Below are 19120 nucleotides of genomic sequence, written 5' to 3' on the forward strand. Positions count from 1 at the left end.
ATGTTCATACACTAGATAAGATTCAGAGTTGTTTAATGCATGTTAGTTTTTAAAAAATGAAATATTCCAAGATATACAGTCAAAGATACAGGATCTCTCATATTAAAGATTAACAGTACATCAGAGGCTTGCATAAATACTTATTGCTATTGTGTAATATGTTCCAAATTATCCTCTACAGAGTTCAAGTAACATACGCATACATACATACAATACACTATAGAAAACTCTAAGCAATGGAAGCACATTCTTCAAATAATGAAATCTGGTAGAGTATTTGGAAATTACTCTTTCATAAAAATATAGTTCTTGTTTAAAAAAAAAGTAGTGCATTTAAGACATACTGGCATATAAGAGTATAAATATTTCCAAATGTTGTATTGCAAAGTTGCTACTTATTTGCTTTAAAATATGTACACCTGAGAGTTAAGCCAGAAAGGCACTAGAACATTCAAAACTTGTTCAGAACAAAATTTGAGTAACAGTACATTGAAGGCATAAAATCAGGGCCAAATCCCCAGCTGGTGTAAACTGGCTTAGCTCCATTTACTTCAGTTTCACTGCACTGATTTACACCAACTGAGGATCTGTCCCCAGTGGGTTATTCCCCAGTGTTTGTTCAAAATTCCTTTCTTTCTATTTTGCTTCTGAAACTCTTACGGCCAAATTTCCAGTGTATCATAGACAAGACGGACCATAATACCTGTTTCAGACAAAAGCTCTAAGTCTACATATTAAAAATATTGAGTAAATCTACTTAAATGAATACAGATTTTATTTGTTCCTTCCCAATGTGCTAATTCAGCATAGCAACCTAGATGCCTCCAACACTTCAGTTTTAAAAGAGAAGTTAGTTGGAAAAGTGTAAAACTAGCAATTTCTATTCTCCCCCGACCCCCTCTACTCCCACAGCATAATTTATAAACTGATAAACTGATATTTCAAATGGTTTCTGGGCAAAGACACTTCACGGGCAAAGTTTCGGCTCAGAGCACATTTTTAGAGCAATCTAAAAGCCCCTGAAAATAGGTGTTTAATGTAAACACTGACAATCTTAAACCCTAGCAGCATAAATAGTCCTACCAGAGAGTTTCTGTGCAGAGTTAATATGGTACAAACAGGTTAAGGCCACAATCCTGAAAACATTTGTGCACATTCTTAACTTTAAGCACAAGTAGTCCCATTGAAGCTGTAGGATTACTTGTGTTCTTAAAGTGTGCACAAAATTGTTTGAAAGATCAGGATCCTAGTTAGTGATTCAGTTTACAAGGTCCTACAGATTGTTATGTTTGTTCCTGCTGTATCCAGTGGTTCTGTAAAGTCTCAAAAAGTCAAAACCCATCTCACACATAATTTCCTTTTGGAGGTTTTTCAACTACGCTTCTGAGCTTCTGTTAGCTTTCTGATTAGGAACTGTTTGTCACGACTCTCCTAAAAAGACAGTTAAAATAAAAACACAATAAATATATTTGAAAATGACATTCTGTTTCTCCAATCTATCTATACCTATAAGTCACATTCACCACTTCTTCACTAGGAAAAAAGGTGGGTTGTTACCACATGGTATAACCCTAGTAAAGACAAGGCAATTGTAATTTTAACATGAGTTAGCACTGTTTCCTTTTCAAAAGCACATATGTGACTTAGGAGCAAAAATCCTATTGACTTTCAATGACACGTGTGCTCCTCAGTCACTCGGGGGCTTTTGAAAATTCCACCCCCAATATACATTAACACATATGCCCTTCTCAGACACAATCAAAGTTTAAATACCAAAAGGTGGAGTCCATCCTTAGATACACACGCAGGGGCATGCACTACAAAAGTGTAATAGTCATTGACTGAAGCTCTGCTTGCACTCTTCAAGAGAAAACCTTGCTCCAGTCAGGATAATGCAAATCTCCAAAGAGTGCGTTACTACAGGTATGTGTGGATGCTAAGTTCACACTTGCAAATCCCCAAAGCTCTGGGAATGGTTTGATTCTATGTGGAACGTCTGAGCCATACTCATCAGTAGTTTCTCAAGTTAGTTATTTTAAAACTATTCCTAGTAGAAGAACAGGGCCCAATTTCATGCTATTGTAATACAGACACATAATAACAACTAATAATAGATAGGCATGTGGAGCTGTATTAGTAAACACAGATTTGGAAACTCTGCTCAGAGTCAGATATCACAGTATTGTTTTGCATACATAGTACTTGCAAAGAGCAGTGATATAAAATAGAATGGAATATGTATATATGGCAATCAGATTTATTCTTTGCTTGTGGCTAAGAAACATTCTTAGCAAGAACATTAATAAAATCCCCAAAGGAAATAGTCTGCCTAAGATGGGGTCAGTCACTTGACACCTCCTATTTTTCTGTCTTAATTACAGTTTTTAGAGATTAAATAATTAAAGATCAGAAAGGATCATTAGATCATCTAGTCTGATATACTGTATCACATGGGCCACAGAATTTCACCCAGTAACCCCCGTATTGCACACAACACCCTGTGTCTGAGTAAAGCATCTCTTCCAGAAAGGCATTCACGCTTGATTTGAAGACATAAAGAGATGTTAAACTTAGGGCGCAGAATTGCCTTATCTCTAATAGAATCTGTCTAGCTTCAGATTCTAGCAATTGGTTCTTCTTATTCCTTTAAACTCTTGCAAGATTAAAGAGCCCTTTAGTACCCTGTATTTTCTCCCTGTGAAGGTATTTATACACTCTTGTTCTCATTATACCTGGCTATATAAAAGAGAAATAAAAGGGAGCAAGAAAACAGCTGGTTTCTTTGCATGCTTGATTTCTAGTGCAACAACTGAAAAACTTGGGGGGGGGTGTGTGTAGAAATTAAGACATTGTATGAGATCTTACCATAACCAATTGTTCCCTGAGCTGATCAACGACCCGTTTATATGCTCCAGCCAAGGCAATGAAATAGAACATAATGAGGCTGCAAACAGGAAATTTGTATAATATGTTACCATCATACATAGAGAACTATTCAGAAAAACAGAGAGTTACAGTGTACACCAAACTAAGCCGGGGGTGCTGGAACAATGTGTACAGTGGGGGTGCTGAGAGCTAGTAAACCAAACTGTAAACCCTGGATAGAATGGAAACCACTTCAGTCAGCAGCACCCCTCATTCCAGCGCCTATGAACTAAGCATTGTGATGGAAAACCCAAACTACTGAAGACTCAACATACAGCTGTGATGGGTAGGGGACAGCCATGACTGAAGCAGCCTGTGGCAAGAGAGCTGTTGAGGGATTTCTCCTGTCAGCAGGAAGAGGCACTCGGGGTGCACGGAAGGTGGGGCCTCTTGAAGCTGTTCTGAGGTCTGTAGTGCTTCCCTCCAGTCTCTACACTTCTGTGTGGTTAGAGGGCCTCTGTCCCCTCCGTGGACTATCAGCACCTTCCGTGCCCTGAGGGGCTGCTCCCTGAGAAGCTGAGTTTAAATAAGTAGTTCTCTAATTTCCCTCTTCTCCAGTTTTTAGCCCTTGATCTGTAGTCACATCAATTGTATATTAATTCCTGTGGGTTTACTATAGGATACTGCCCTTGTAAACAACTCAGAATGAGATTCACTCCATGAAAGGAACAAAAGAGGTAGCAGGAAACTGGATGCTGAAACTGCTTGCCTGTCTGAGAACTGAAATGGTTTTTCTTCCAAATAATTAAAATTTATGGTAACCACCTACTAGCAAACATGTCATAGGGAGTTAGTGACCCATGTATTAAAAACATTCTGTGAGTATTAAGGAAATAAAAAATAAGACTTGAAGTCTTGGGGGTACAAAACTGCAGACCCAATTCAGGAAAGCACTTAAGCATGTGCTTAAAATTAAACCTTCAAGAATCATGGCCTGGGGTGAACATTCAAATGTACTTGGTGGTTTTAACAAGTGCACAAGTTATACAGAACCCCAGTGCACAAGCCTCTCAAGATCAATGAAACAGTGACATAAAATTAAAGTCTACCCTATGGATTGGCCTATCTGGAGACCAAGTAGCAACCTTGGGACTTCGGTTTCCTAAACTGGAAGGCCAGATGCATTACATAGGTGCAATTCTGGGGGGGAAAACTGCCTTCTGCTTACAACATGCCAGTTTGCAGAATGGCTAGCAGCTAATGTTTTGGGAAGAGATAGGAAGCTGCAATGTTGGTTATCTGGACAACTAGGAGACGAGAAAAGAATGCAGTTAATGAAAAGAGACAAAAGCTGAAGGTTTTAATACAAAATCTGAAGCCTTCCATCTCCCTGGGCAAAGAAAATTGGGTATAAAAAATGTTTCACATCCGTTTAATTAACAGAGAACTAAATCATACAACTACATGGACGACAACAAAACTTAAAGGGCACCACCAAACTCAGCAACACTCACCAGATAACCATAAAGAAAGGCACTGCAAACGCTTCTGAAGCGATACCATTAAGGACCTTCTGCAGAGCTGTCGGAAACCCTCGTATTGTACGTGGAACAACATCCCACGAACTGTTAAAATTAACGAATGGCCCACATGCTTTAGAGGAGCGGATGCTATTGAAAAAGCAACATAAAAAAGAGATGTCATATAGAAAGATATAACAAGGCAACAGGGGATTCCATTCTTATTTGTTTCCATAAGTCCAAGTGCCCTTGTTTATATTAAAATTAGTTATTTTAAAACAAAAAAGTTACTAGTGCACAAGTAATTAATTACTTTTTAATTCTACGCAGGTACATTTTCTTCTAACTTTTATTTCCAAAATGGTTGGTGACAGGATGGTCTGGTGCTTTGTGGGGTGCATATGTTCAGAGAAGTTTCCGTGGTCTAGAAAACTCATTATGTTGCATGTGGTACGATTAAGTGAGTGAATGTACTACAAATGCAGTATGAAAGATCATCTTGTCTTCCCCCTTACACATCTTTCTTCCCTCAGCTTTATTTATTTCTATGCAGCAGCATTTTTCTGTCAAGTTCCTTTCTCACTTCCTTTTCATGATCAAATGAGCATTAAAGAGTGCTGACACCGGTTGGATTGTCTCAATAAGAACTCAAAAAAGCCAGGGATAATTGTCCTGGTTTAATTCTGAAAGGCCAGTAAAGCTTCTTGAGGAAAGCAGCGTCTGCAGCCAGTCAGAACCAGACAAGAGCCAAAACTTTTTTTAAAAAGTTCTCATGAGGTTTGGGAGAAAGGGGTGTAATTCAAACACTATAAGCTACCAGCCTCCTGAACCCAAGTTCTGGCACAGTTAATTTTCCTGAGTTGAAGCTAAACCTTAGAGGACTGAAGGCCAGGCTGGAGAACCTGAATTTTGACTTTGGGGTATTTGTGTTTGGAACATTTGGGTGCATGTCCTTTCCCAGCACAGGGGAGGACAAATTAAACTTTTACTCCTCTCCTTCTCACTCCCTCTCCCCTCAAGGGACGGAGGGGGCGGGGGAGAGAGAGAGAGCACGCGAGCCAACCGTGACTTGTTTTATAAAAGCCAGACCCACCACTTGAGGCATCCCTACTCGAGTTTAAAAAAATCCCTTTACATTAAAGCAAAATAATAAACTTTATAAATATTAAACCATTACTTACCGTGTCATGCTGAGTCCCAAAGGAATAAAAGCCAATATAAGCCCAATCAACAGCACCGCCAGGAAGAAGAAATTAGAGCTTGATGCTCTGACAGACTTCTTTGAAGGTCTACATGTATGCATCAAACTTATCTGGAGAAGAAGGGAGGCGGGGGGGAGAAACAGATCTCAACCATTTATTTTTCCAGTAGGTCGATGTCTACCCTAGCCTAGCCCATCCCCCTCCTCTGGCCCCAAATATTAAGGGCTCAGTCCTGCTCCCTTTGACATCAGTGGGCTCCCTGAAGCTGAGGTCAGAATGTTTTATATTTCAGAAGAAGCCAAATATCAGCCACCATCTTGGGTTTGCATCTTCTCAAGAGGAATCACCTATAGTTGCTTTTAGAGCCTTGGCCCCGATCCAGCCACAGATCCCTATGACTGCGTACAGGCCCACTGACTGCAATGGAGTCCTGCCTGTGTGGAGTATATTGCAGGATCGGGGCCTTAGGTTTTAAATCCAAAAATCCCAACAAGTCACATAAGTCTCTGCAAAATATTAAAATGCCAGCAGGGATTTGCTGCTGAAAAGGAACGAATCTAAGCTGGTCTGGTCAGATTTCACAACTTCTGGAGACAAAAGGCCCATAGAACTGACACTTCTTAAACAAAGTCTCGGATTTCCATTGTGTTGATTGAACTGAATATATGCCATCTTGGCAAAATCCTTTCCTTGCTCTGAAGTCTCATTTTGGTAAATAAACCACCGACAAGAAGGTGTAAATTAACTGCATCACGAAGCAACAGTTTCTTATAAAATGGACAAATTAACTGATGAGCATGACATTAAACAGTCATTTGCTAGATCATGTCAAAGTTAAATATCTACTTTTATTTTTAAACAAAAAAATCACCATAAAACCACCCCAAAGAGGACACCATGTTATTTCATTTCCAGTACGCTGCACCCTTAGTATTTTTTTTAAATCAATACTATTTCTATCTTCTGAAAGTACAAAAGTCACAGAGAAGTAAACAATTTACTTCCACTTACCACAAACCTTCATTACCTTTTTAATGTAAAAGACGATAAAATATTTTATAGTTGCTATAGCAGGAAGAAGTGGTGAATAAAAGGTTCCAATCCAGCAGATTGTCTGCCCGTAAACTATTTCCAGTACATTTTCAGGAATTTGAAATTTCTGCAGCCCACACCACTGAATCGGTTTACAAGAGCAATAGGTAACTAACAACCTAAAAAACAAAACAAAACACTAGGTCTCAAGCAGTGAGACTGAACTGAACTTCACAACCTTTTAAATATATAGTCAGAGTAATGAGAAAAGTAACATTAAAAGCAGTAGACAAAACTTGTAACACAATGACATCTGAAGAAACCGAATTCCATTGGCAGGCAAGTGTGCAACTGAGCAGGTATTTTATTTAGCAATCTGGTAATTTTATAATTGGTCTTATTTTAAAATGGAAGAGCTGGTGAGAAAAGTAGAGAAACGGGTAATGGTAAAAGGGGACATCTTAGCATGTTCAGCAAAAAGCATGTTCAATGGGAGCGAGTACTCACTTTCTAGGAAAATCAACAAACACTGCCACTGCAAAAATTATTATGAAATCAAAAATCATCAGCTTATACATCTCCTGCCCAACTCGAGATTCCCAGCACTGAAAAAAATAAAGAGGGAAAACAGGATTAGAAGAACAAACAGCATCTACAGAAATCTGTCAGAAAACACAACTAACTTCAAAATCACTGCCATAATAGTGAACTCCTAGCCATGTTCCCAATGTTTTTTTTATTAATTATTATTGCCCTATAACTCAAACATTTTAAAGGACCAAACCTTGGTCCCATTGGTATCAAATGCAATAATGCTGTTGGGTCTGAGCCTTAGCTGGTGTTAATGTTCATAGCTCCAATGAGAGAGATCTACACCAGCTGAGGATCTGTCCCACTGGCTCCAGTGGAATCGCAATGTTGCCCTAAAAGGAAAACAAACCATACTCAGATTTAAGAACTTCATTGATTTACACTGAGCAATAATATGTAGTGCTAACTCTCTCTTCCCCACAACCCTGCACAGCAACCCAAGTCCTGATTCACAGCCCACAACTAAAGAGGGGGCAGAGGACTGTCAGCTCCCAGTAGATGCAAGAGATATATAGCAAGGAAAACTAATGCCTCTCTTGGAAGACATTAAAGATAAGCATGTCTCAAAGCGAACATCAATTCTGAGTCCCTGACACGCAAGCAAAGTGTGTACAAAGGTATCTTTATTTGGTCGTTCTGATTGATTAAACACAAAATCTGCTTACTGGGTAGAGTTCGTAATTGTATCCACAGGCCTTACATTTTTCATTAGCACATACAATTCGATTCCCCAGTGAAAACAAGAGAACACCAATGTTGGCCAGCCGCACAAAGACACACCTGGAGAAATGACAAAACCCCACACTCTAACCCCTCAGACAACTCACAAGTGTAGAGCCTGATCCAACTGGCAATGGGGGTATATTAAGTGTAACAGGGTGTTGGATCAGGCCCTTAATACAAAGGCATTTCACAAAGCTTTAACTGAAGAATAAGCCAATGAGTTAACATAGGTTTTATTTCAGTTTCAATAACATTAAGCTTCTTTGACTCTTCCCCACTTTAGATCACAGTAGGCTTATGTTATGTCCTAGAGCACAGTCATTTCAAATGTAGGCTTTGGGACAGCCACCGTCCTAGGGCTGCCACTCTCTAACTGCTTCAGGTCACCAACTCCCAGCTCTTTGCACGCTTATCCTGCAGTATCTTTTGGCATAAAGTACTTAACTTCCACTTTGTGCTGGGCCTTGTGCTGCTCTAGCTCTACTAATGCAAGACTGTAACATAAGTGAGGCTGATGACTGCACCCTCTGTTGCTGTCCTGTGGAACAGCTGCTGTATAGAGGGACAGTGTGAACATTTCTCCTGCATTACTAAGAACTGTGCCAAGACTGTATCTCTGTCCTACCACCCATTTATATCAGAGTGAGCCCCAGAACCAACCCCGCCACAGACCACCCAGCTGGGGGAGTGAAGATGAGGAAATGATGACATTGTCCTTACATCCACAGACACAGTCGTGGATTGTTTCCAGAAACAAAAAAATGCAGTCACAGAAGTCCTGCTATCTCTGCTATCCTGGGCCTTCCCAAGGAAGCCAGGTTGGCTACTGTGGGGAGCAACAATATAGCTGCTCCCTGATTTGGGATGTTGCTGCTTGGGACCATTTTAACCTATGAAAAGAGCACCCATGTGCCACCACGATCAGCGCCTTAGAAAAGCTTGTGACGATAATAATAAACACACTTACCGCATAAGTGTTAACCTGATCTCAAAGGCTGGTGAATACTCTTCAAATTTGATGATATATGAAAAAAACAGAGGCGCAATAAAGTTGGCCAGGGTGATCACTATAGAAGGCAAGTATTGCACGAAGAGATTGCCCTCAAACGTCATCTTGCTGCTGACCTACATGCGATGAGAGGTGAGAAGTGTAACACACACAAAAACTTCTCTGTTCCTGTTCTCTGCTCAGGCTTCCCATTGGCCTCAGCCGCCCAGAACTCTGGCATCATCTTTCACTCTGATCTCTCTTTCTCCACCCACATTTCCAGGGACTACAAATTTGCCTACTGGCACCTCTGCACCGCTGTCAATACACAGCATTGCCTTGTCCCCATCCCTTCCCAAATGTGCATCCAAGCCGTCATCCCTGCATACTTGGAACACTATGACTGCTCCCCCGAGGCCTCCCTAAGTCCAAGTACATGCAGAATGCCACCGCCAGCTTTTATACTGATGCATAAAAAGCACAGCTGTGTCTCAGCTCTTTCCCTTCCCCTGCCTCACATGACTCCCCTGGCTTCCCAATCATTTTAGGATCCTGAACTCCTTGGGTGAAATCTTGGCCCTAATGAAGACAAAGGCAAAACTCCTGCCAGGATTTCACCCTTTGTATTTAAAACCTTTCATGGCTTTTTGTCTGTAGGGTCCCTCTTTTCCTCCTCTTCCTGTTTGTCAAGCACTGGCCTTCTCTCTGTCGTGGCAAAAGAAAATCTGGCCACTGTTCGTGCAAGAACCTTTTTCTTCTCCGGGGAGTGCCTACCCCTGGAACAACTCTCCTGTGTCTCCCCACATTAGTAACTGTCTCATTTGAAGATGTTGCTTTTCTCTCTTGCATATACCTCTTGATTCCACTCCGCATTTTGTATGGAAAATGCTATGCAAGAGAATGTTTCATCAGACCAAACCACTCCATTCCTTTACAATTCTTCACCTTATTTGCCAAGCATACTTTGATCATCAGCACACTGCCAGGATTTATTCTCATGTCCTGTCTAAGACTTACATTGGAAATATTTTCTTGTGAGTAGATGGTTGCTCTATAGATAGAGTAAAAGCATCCTGACAAAAGTGCAAGAACAAAGATATTTAAAAATATTCTTAGACAGTAGATGCGCAGCTTTTCTTCTGTTGTCCTGCGAGCTTTTTTTTGCCTTAGTCTTTCTTCCTCCAAGTCTGTCTATAAATCAAAGAAAATTCATATTGAAATGTACAGTCCTCTGATGCAGAGAGAAATGTGTCATCAGCACCTGGAACATCTGATTAAGACAAAGAGATATATCTTGTTCTTGAGGTGCACACATTTGCAGCCTGATCCAAAACTTATTAAAGAAGTTTTTCCATTGACTTCAATGGGTTCTGAACGGGTCTATATCCCAATGTAAATCCCCTAACCCCGTGTTTTTCATCCTTTTCAGGTTGGCAACCCCTTCTTCAAAGTAAAAAATCTCTGCGACCATTTTACATTCACTATAGGAGTAAAATATGTACCAATGATAACAAGGATAAGCCTTTATAGTCTATTTCTGTGTGGGTTTCAAGAGATTGACAAGAATACTTGACTTTTAAACGTCAGGCTGTGAGGACAGTGGGGGAATGAAATTCTTTGCTTTAGATTGCAATGACATTTTCAATGCCTTGTGACCCCACATGGGGGTCAGAACCCACTGGATGTAAAACACTCATCTACACCATCTCATCAGATAATTAAATAGTAAGCTCTTTGGGGCAAGGAGCTGAGTTTTTAATTTGTTCTATGAAAACCCCTGGCAAACTTTTGGGCATTGCAAAAACAGAGTAATAATCTTAACAACGTTAATATCAATGGGAGTTAGTCTCATGTACTGACTATAAAAGATAACTCACCCTAACAAGGGCATTTTCATTTATACTTGATGTAATATATTAAAAATCAAAGGGAATTTAAGGCAGATAACCTTAGTGAAGTTCACTTTCCATCCCCAGAACAAGTACGGCATTCACACATCATCCCATTATTGCACATCAAGGATGATCTGAAAGGGCCACCTCTAACGGAGATGTTAATCCAGCCTCCAGGCTCATTCAGCATGAGACCCAGGACATGGGAAGCAAGGGAGGGGCTGGTTCTGTTCACACTGTGTGCTCTGCTTGACTGACGGAATAATGGTAACATGCACGGACATGTTACGTTGCACCCCATGTATTTGTGACTAGAATCAAGACTTTCATTGCAAATGACATCACCACTAGGATGAAGGAATAAGAAAGAGGAGGAGTAAGGCAATAAGTGGTAGATTTCTCTCCAAAGGTCATTTTACCACACAAATAGCAACAAATGTGTGTGGGGAAAAGGCAGGATAATACTGATTTTAATCAGAAATGCCTTATAGCCTCCCAGCTGTCTGTAGAAAACCTCTTCTACTGTTGCGAACCTATTTGGAGGTTTGAATCCTATTTTCTGCACATGTGCATGTGTCACTGAAACACCTGATTGAAAACAGCGGTTTGTTGTATTTTTTTAAAGCAGCAGTGTCACGGTTGGCAAATAAACTGTAAGGTGAACTGCTGCTGCTCTTTATTCTGACCAAGCAGCTTCCTACAATGTTGCAACCTTTCAACACCACAATCAATAGCTTTCTTGTTGGGATAAGTAGAGACTAGCACAGGAAGAATGACTGGAATGTGAGCAAGAAGAGGACAAGAGAAGCATGGGCTGGATGGGGGAAGGCCCTGAACCTCAGTACTGATCTTGCCAGCATTGCAACAGACCCCTGTGTAGTCCGGAAGAGCATGCAATAGGATGTGGGATCACACTCACTCACACTCTCTCTCTCTCTCTCAATGTGTGCATGCTTCTTTAATCTTCCTAGCCCTCTCCCAATTATCTGCAAAGCTATGCACATGTCTTATTAGCCACTCTGAAGTGCAGCAAGGCAAAATAGTATACAAAGGAAAAAACAAAAACACTTACTTACTTTTAGTTCATATTTTAAACTACTATGTTTTAGCCGTGAAGCATTCGGGTCTGTAATGCAGAAGTCCCAGCCTGCAAAGATTTTGTTGCAGTAGCTCTGAAATGGATCTTCCTCCCGTACAAAGCTTTGTTTAAATCCTTCCACGGACCTAATAAAACATATTGTAGACCCTTGTTAATTCATTAAGTCTTACCAAAAACTTGAGCAACCATGATTTCTACATTTTTTCTTTCTGCCCTTTCAAAATCTATATAGCAGAAAGCATAATCTCTACTAGTTGACACACATTAATCAACACAAGCATCCGTTACCAATTGTTTCATCCAAGCTCTCTCAGTAAGGCCTAAGATAAGAAAAAAAAAAAATCAGCTTGAAGTCACTGTAACCCATGAAAACCAAGGTTTTGTGTAGTTCACAAATGGATTTCAGAGTCCCCTCAACTCTTAGCAACCACATATACTTCCAGAAATACACAGACTCTGGTTACATAGTGTCCATGCGGCCTTCTGTTTTGCCAGTTTTCTTCCCTCTCCAAATCACACTACCTCTGCACAAAAACGTATTTCAACTTTATTAAAAATATTAAAAATTCTTAGCTCCCAGTGCATCATATTAAAAAAAAATACTAACAGCTCAAGACTACACAGATAAGGACTTAAGACATCATTATCATGACCCCCATACCAGGGCTTGTAAGATCATAAATCCAGAAGCTAGATTTATTCAGCCTAGTCAATATTCAGCTTTATTCGTTCACTGGGGTCTGCATCACAGACCTAAAGTTTTTGTTTGAGCCCACATCAAAGGCTGAATGATCCCCTGGAAAGCAGCCAATAGAATGATTTTTTTATTTCACTTGCTCTGTATCAATACATTTTTGGAAGAAGAAAACACCATGAGTACTCAGAAGAAATTTAGCTGACGCTACACCATTTCCATATCAATGGAAGTCCAAGAATAATTCACTGTTTTTCCTATATACTGGGATAGAAAGTGAACTGTACAATATCAAGCCGTAAATAGAAGATACCAAAAGTTGTCTTTACCTTTTCACTATCCAGATAAGACTTAATGAGAGATACACAAGTGTAGTCAGCAAGTATGCAAGTGGTAGATTGTATTTAATGGCACTGAAATGTACCATATCTATTCTGTAATATCCATAAAACAGACTCGTCATTTCAAGGAAACCCTGTGACAGGATGAAATGCACATAACAATATTAATCACTCAGATAGTAAACATGGTTTTGCAAACATCAATGAAACAAAGATTTCTATATAGGGCCCCAAACAAGCTGCAACAAGTTTGTAGTTCCCAAGTTTTTGCACAGTGTGAACCATGTTTTGTTAGAGAGATTACCTACCTTATGGACCCACTTCCCCTTCCACTCACAACACAGCCCACTGGCAGCTTCATGTAAGTCACTGCGCAGAAGTAATATTTTTAAAGCTTCTTTCAGTGCAAAATAGCAGCTGGCAATGAGGATGAGTGACTGCAGCATGTGACCAGCCAGGTCTCCTGACCCACCAGCAAGCAGCTGCTTGTTGCATACAAAGATTACAACTTTATCTCCACTGATGTGTATGCAGCATCATTTTAAAAACTGATGTGAAAAATTATTCTCCTAGCAAAACCCCTTTGTATTTTACATGTGTTAACTTTGGATTTAGAAAAGTAAAACAATACAATCTAATTACTCACAGTGCCAGAGAGCAGATCTATTATGTAAGTATAGAAGTAAACGAGTCCTTTAGTACCACTAATTGTATAAACTGTGCATTGTGGCTCTGCAAAAGGAAGACAGAATAAAAGTCACTGGGAAAGTAGTAATTTTCCACTTTACCATGAGACCATGGTAGTTCAAACATAACTTCTACAGTCAAAACACTTATCTCCCCTTTAAAATGCTTGACATAAACAATAGTGGACTATTGTAAGGATGTTTACCTATGTCTTTTGGAGGAACTTTAACATAGCTACTGTTGAGAACTCCATATTGAGAAATGGTGCTTGGAAGTGTTATAAAACTGAACATCAGAACAAAGATAATAAAATTTAACAGGACCAGGAAACGCAGGAAGGAGAAATAGGACTTGATACCAGTGCCAAACTTCCCTGGGAACAGAAAAGAAAATGTCACCAATCAGAATGAAAAAAATCACTGTGAATATAAAACAACATTAAAGGCAAAAGAGTCCTGAATCTGATTTCAGTTACATATGGGGAAATCTGGAGGCATGCCACTGAAGCTAGTATTGTTACTCTAGATTTACAATGATGTAAATTAAATGAGAATCTGATTCAGTGTCTCTTTTCAATTAGTTTTCATCTGACACATTTCTATTGATCTGTCAGGAAATTTATAAATATTAGTATATATATTTAAAAGGCTGACTAGAGATGTTACTCTATACCTTTAACTATTAACTGTGTCCACACAACACAGCAACCTGCAAAAAACAGGGACAAACACAGATTCCCCTTTGAATTTGATCTCAAATCTAAGTACGTTTAAGGGAATCTAAACTGGTGTCATTTACACATTCTTCTGGGTCAGTCAACATAAAATTACATTAATTTAGAAAAAACAACAGGAGTGCTTGTGGCACAGGTTTTTTTTTTCCTCCTGCTGATGATAGCTCATCTCAATGGATTGGCCTCTTCCAGTTGGTATCTGTACTTCCACCTTTTCATGTTCTCTGCATGTATACATATCTCCTGTCTGTGTGTTCCATTCTATGCATACGAAGAAGTGAGCTGTAGCCCACGAAAGCTTATGCTGAAATAAATTTGTTAGTCTCTAAGATGTCACAAGTACTCCTGTTCTTTTTGCGGATACAGACTAACAGGCTGCTACTCTGAAACCTGTCGTTAATTTAGACTCTCTCCCATTCAGACCCACACCCACTTACTGAGGTGCCATTTACATTCCCTTACATATCACTTGTGAACATGCTCTTGAGTCTGAGTGAGCATGTGGAAATCTAATTTAGCCTAATTTAGTTCCAGGGAGCTATCTGGAGGTGCAAATAGGTTAGGGGGAACTTTAACTTATCCCAATTACTTGCTTTTCCTAGTACAACCCTAACACCTCTCTCTTCCAGTCTCTTAGCATGTAATTTACTCCCTCAAACTCAATGTGCCAAATTTAAAGGTAATGTGTGAAGGAAAGGTACACAATAAATGACAGTAAGGGGTTGCAAGACTGAGGCAGGATAACTTATACCCAGCGGGGCCAGTAGAAGGTGAAAGTTGCACCAGCTTAGACTCCTGTAAAGTGCAAATGTTTGAATGGGCATGGAGTTAAGACTAAGAAACCTTATCAGGGCAGTGTATAGACATTTGCACTGATGTCGACTGTGCCATGGTGTACCTATTCTGTAGAATTCAGTCTCTGGGACATGCAAACATTTTCTGAGCAAAACGCACACATACACTGATCTACATACTAACAATACTGCACACTTAATAGCAAGATAAAACAGAAAATGGAAGTATAAAAGGGGTAATACCCTCAATGCTATGAATGTCATTTCTCCAAAGTTCCAAGTAAGACGACAGCTCCTTGGTTTCATCTAGGAATTTTTTCCATGATTTATTCCTGGTCTGCTTCAACTGATCCCATCCAGATAAATATTTTACATTAGCCTCCTGGATGTCCCTAGTAAAAATATAAATTAAAATGAACTCCCAGTCATAGGGACAGTTTTTTGGGTGGTGGATAGAGTGTGTACACACACACACACACACACGGCCTGGCACCACAATACAAATAAAGAATAGTAATGTACACAGGTTGGCCCACTTAAGCTATATGGGAACAAGTCAGGTTTCAACCAATGGCTCCGGTACTGTACCCCTCATTTAAAATATAAAACAAAAATGGCTAATAAATCTCTCCTGTTCAGCTTCAGAATAATTTGTCTCCCTTACTGTAAACTAAAAATGGGACAATCCAATAACAACTAGTGCCACCTTGTGAGACAAGACAAGTAACTGGAGTAGGAACATTCCAACGGTTCAGCAACCTCACTTCTTAATCTTTCTCATCATTAATACCACTTGGGGCCTGTCTACATTGGGGGTATTTTAACCACTTTTAAAACTGGTTAGAGCTACAGTACAGACCCATTATTAAACAATTTAAGACAGCCTATCCTGTTTTTACTAAACTGGTTTCAAAATGGTTCTGCAAAACCAGGTTAGAACACCTGGGGTACATCTACACTTCAAGCCTGAGGTCTAAATTTCAGCTCAGTGAGACATATCCATGCTAGCTCTGATTGACTAGGGTGCTAAAAACGGAGTGAAGCCATGGCAGCATGAGGGGCTAACTGTCCTGAGTACATGCCTAGAGTCTTGGACAGGCTCATACTCAGGACAGCTAGTCCCTCCCACTGCCATGGCTACATACTATTTATATGACCTGACCTATCTTAAATCGGAGTCAGTAAAAATGGGTCAGGCCACTTTATATTGTTTAATAATTGGTATACACTGTGTCTCTAACCAGTCTTAAAAGCAGTTTAGCTGAAACAGTTTTCCTAACGCAGACAGTATCAGGGCTGCCATCTGTAGAAAAGACTGCATATTCGTAATTCATCTTTTAGGATTGCATTCTTCTCAAAACAATTTTAAATGAACAGTGAAATGAAAGAGCCATGAAGGAGGAATCATTTCCCAGGGCTGCCATTTGAAGACAGCAGCTCTCTTCTGGTACCAATATTTTTAAATTTTCAGTTATGCCTGATTTAGTGACCAAGTGAGCTGGTACAGGGGGTTAATAATTCAGAGAATCAAGTGATTTCTTTCTTACTGTCAGTAAAAGATAACATTCTCTCCTCCCCAAAGCTATTTTTGCCAGATTGGGGGTGGGGGGTGGAAGTAAATTTATTAAAAATGCACAAAAATAAAGGAGCTTTTCAAAAAATGCTTACCAAAGGAGGATAGCTTCCCTTGGTAAAATCTAAGAACGTATAAGACCAGTTGTGTTTTTTAAAACCTCTCAAATCCAGCTCTGCCAAGAATGTAGTTGGTTGGACATTAAAACCCCCTTTAAAAAAAAAGGAGGGGGCAAAAATATAGGGATCCGTTAATTCCACAACACACAGCCACATGTAACTGCCATTTACATTAGCATAAAAGGAACACTCCCTTTAACTGGTTATATTTGATAACAAAAAGCTCTGCGCCAATCAATCGCATTTACTTTGGGACTATTCATCAGTGCTGCCAAAGCAGGTCCATAGGGGAACATTGGAGGGATGCAGGGAAAGCTTACTGTATTTCTGTTAGTAGACAGGTTTGTTTATTTCAGCCCAATGGAAAAATTATCATGAGGGTTATAGAAATTAGAGAGAGAAAAGACTCATGAAAATACAAATCCATCCCCCTGAAAGCATGAGCTACAATCCCTAACAGATATGTCAAATATTAAACTGCTATTCTACTTAATATCAGCCAAAAGGCTAAGAAACAGCAACTTTAATGCAACTGATTGATATAAAAGACGGTTGTGAATACCAAGGTTCTTTAGAAATTTTAATATGTTCTCAGATTTATAAAATATTTAGCTTTTTGTCTATTTTAATGTTATAAGGAGAGCTGGTTGAAATTCAGAATTTCCACCTCATAGGAAATTCAGAGATTTTGAAATTTGGTTTCATCCCAAATCAGAAAGAAAAGTCAAAATCTGATAATTTCTGCAAAATGAAATATTTCAAAAATATTTACTTTCAATGAGATCAAAATATTTTCACTTTATCATAAATGATAATAGTCAAAATGAAATACTTCAGTAATTTCCCACAAAAATGTGAACAAGGTTTATTTCCACCCAACATTTTGAAGTTGTCAAATCAGCATTTTCCAACAGAAAACTGTTAAGAACATAAGAACGGCCGTACCGGGTCAAACCAAAGGTCCATCTAGCCCAGTATCTGTCTACCGACAGTGGCCAATGCCAGGTGCCCCAGAGGGAGTGAACCGAACAGGTAATGATCAAGTGATCTCTCTCCTGCCATCCATCTCCATCCTCTGATGAACAGAGGCTAGGGACATCATTCTTTACCCTTCCTGGCTAATAACGATTTATGAACTTAGCCACCATGAATTTATCCAGTTCCCTTTTAAACATTGTTATATTCCGAGCCTTCACAACCTCCTCAGGTAAGGAGTTCCACAAGTTGACTGTGCGCTGTGTGAAGAAGAACTTCCTTTTATTTGTTTTAAACCTGCTACCTATTAATTTCATTTGGTGACCCCTAGTTCTTGTATTATGGGAATAAGTAAATAATTTTTCCTTATCCACTTTCTCCACATCACTCATGATTTTATATACCTCTATCATATCCCCCCCTTAGTCTCCTCTTTTCCAAGCTGAAGAGGCCTAGCCTCTTTAATCTTTCCTCATATGGGACCCTCTCCAAACCCCTAATCGTTTTAGTTGCCCTTTTCTGAACCTTTTCTAGTGCTAGAATATCCTTTTTGAGGTGAGGAGACCACACAGTATTCGAGATGTGGGCGTACCATGGATTTATATAAGGGCAATAATATATTCTCAGTCTTATTCTCTATCCCCTTTTTAATGATTCCTAACATCCTGTTTGCTTTTTTGACCGCCTCTGCGCACTGTGTGGACATCTTCAGAGAACTATCCACGATGACGCCAAGATCTTTTTCCTGACTCATTGTAGCTAAATTAGCCCCCATCATATTGTATGTATAGTTGGGGTTATTCTTTCCAGTGTGCATTACTTTACATTTATCCACATTAAATTTCATTTGCCATTTTGTTGCCCAATCACTTAGTTTTGTGAGATCTTATTCTTAGTTTTAGTATAAATTATCTCAGTGCTGTTACGTTGATGCATAGCGTGAGTTTTTGGTGAATGTAACAGGCCAGCATATACATTGTCTCCTTGGAGACAGCGCATTTAATTCTGTGTGTGTCCAGTGAGAGGGACTGACCACTCTGGGTAACTCAGGAGCTGGGATGCACTGATTGTTACCTGCGAGGCAAGGTTAAGACTAGCAGTCTTGAGGAGTTTGCTGGTGAAGTGAACAGATTGATGTGGCTGGCAGCGGACACACAGTCTAAGCTCCAGCAAAGCTCACTCTTGCTAAGGCAGAGGTGTAACACTGTGGCTTATGGTTCTAAGAGCCTTGAGGAGAGCGTCACACATGCCTTTTTCTCCTTCACCCAGGCTCTCCTGCAGAGGCCTACCTA

At 39.7% G+C, this 19120-nt stretch overlaps 1 protein-coding gene across 6 annotated transcripts in view; it reads right to left on the bottom strand.

Moving 5' to 3' along the window:
• Positions 1-16: 16 nt before the first annotated feature.
• Positions 17-19120, bottom strand: part of TMC7 (transmembrane channel like 7) — a 35354-nt gene continuing 16250 nt past the window's right edge. For 5 of the 6 annotated variants that reach the window (XM_030576905.1, XM_030576901.1, XM_030576904.1 and 2 more), the window contains 14 exons: positions 15405-15553; positions 13840-14007; positions 13594-13679; positions 12936-13081; positions 11890-12037; positions 9939-10112; positions 8901-9058; positions 7876-7990; positions 7127-7224; positions 6615-6798; positions 5567-5697; positions 4380-4535; positions 2866-2944; positions 17-1431 (listed from right to left, as the gene is read on the bottom strand). In XM_030576905.1, the coding sequence (XP_030432765.1) occupies positions 1372-1431; positions 2866-2944; positions 4380-4535; positions 5567-5697; positions 6615-6798; positions 7127-7224; positions 7876-7990; positions 8901-9058; positions 9939-10112; positions 11890-12037; positions 12936-13081; positions 13594-13679; positions 13840-14007; positions 15405-15553 (1852 nt within the window). In that variant the 3' untranslated portion in view covers positions 17-1371. The other variant, XM_030576906.1, reaches the window with a different exon arrangement.

This window comes from Gopherus evgoodei, chromosome 10 (genome assembly GCF_007399415.2).
Source record: "Gopherus evgoodei ecotype Sinaloan lineage chromosome 10, rGopEvg1_v1.p, whole genome shotgun sequence".
NCBI lineage: Eukaryota > Metazoa > Chordata > Testudines > Testudinidae > Gopherus > Gopherus evgoodei.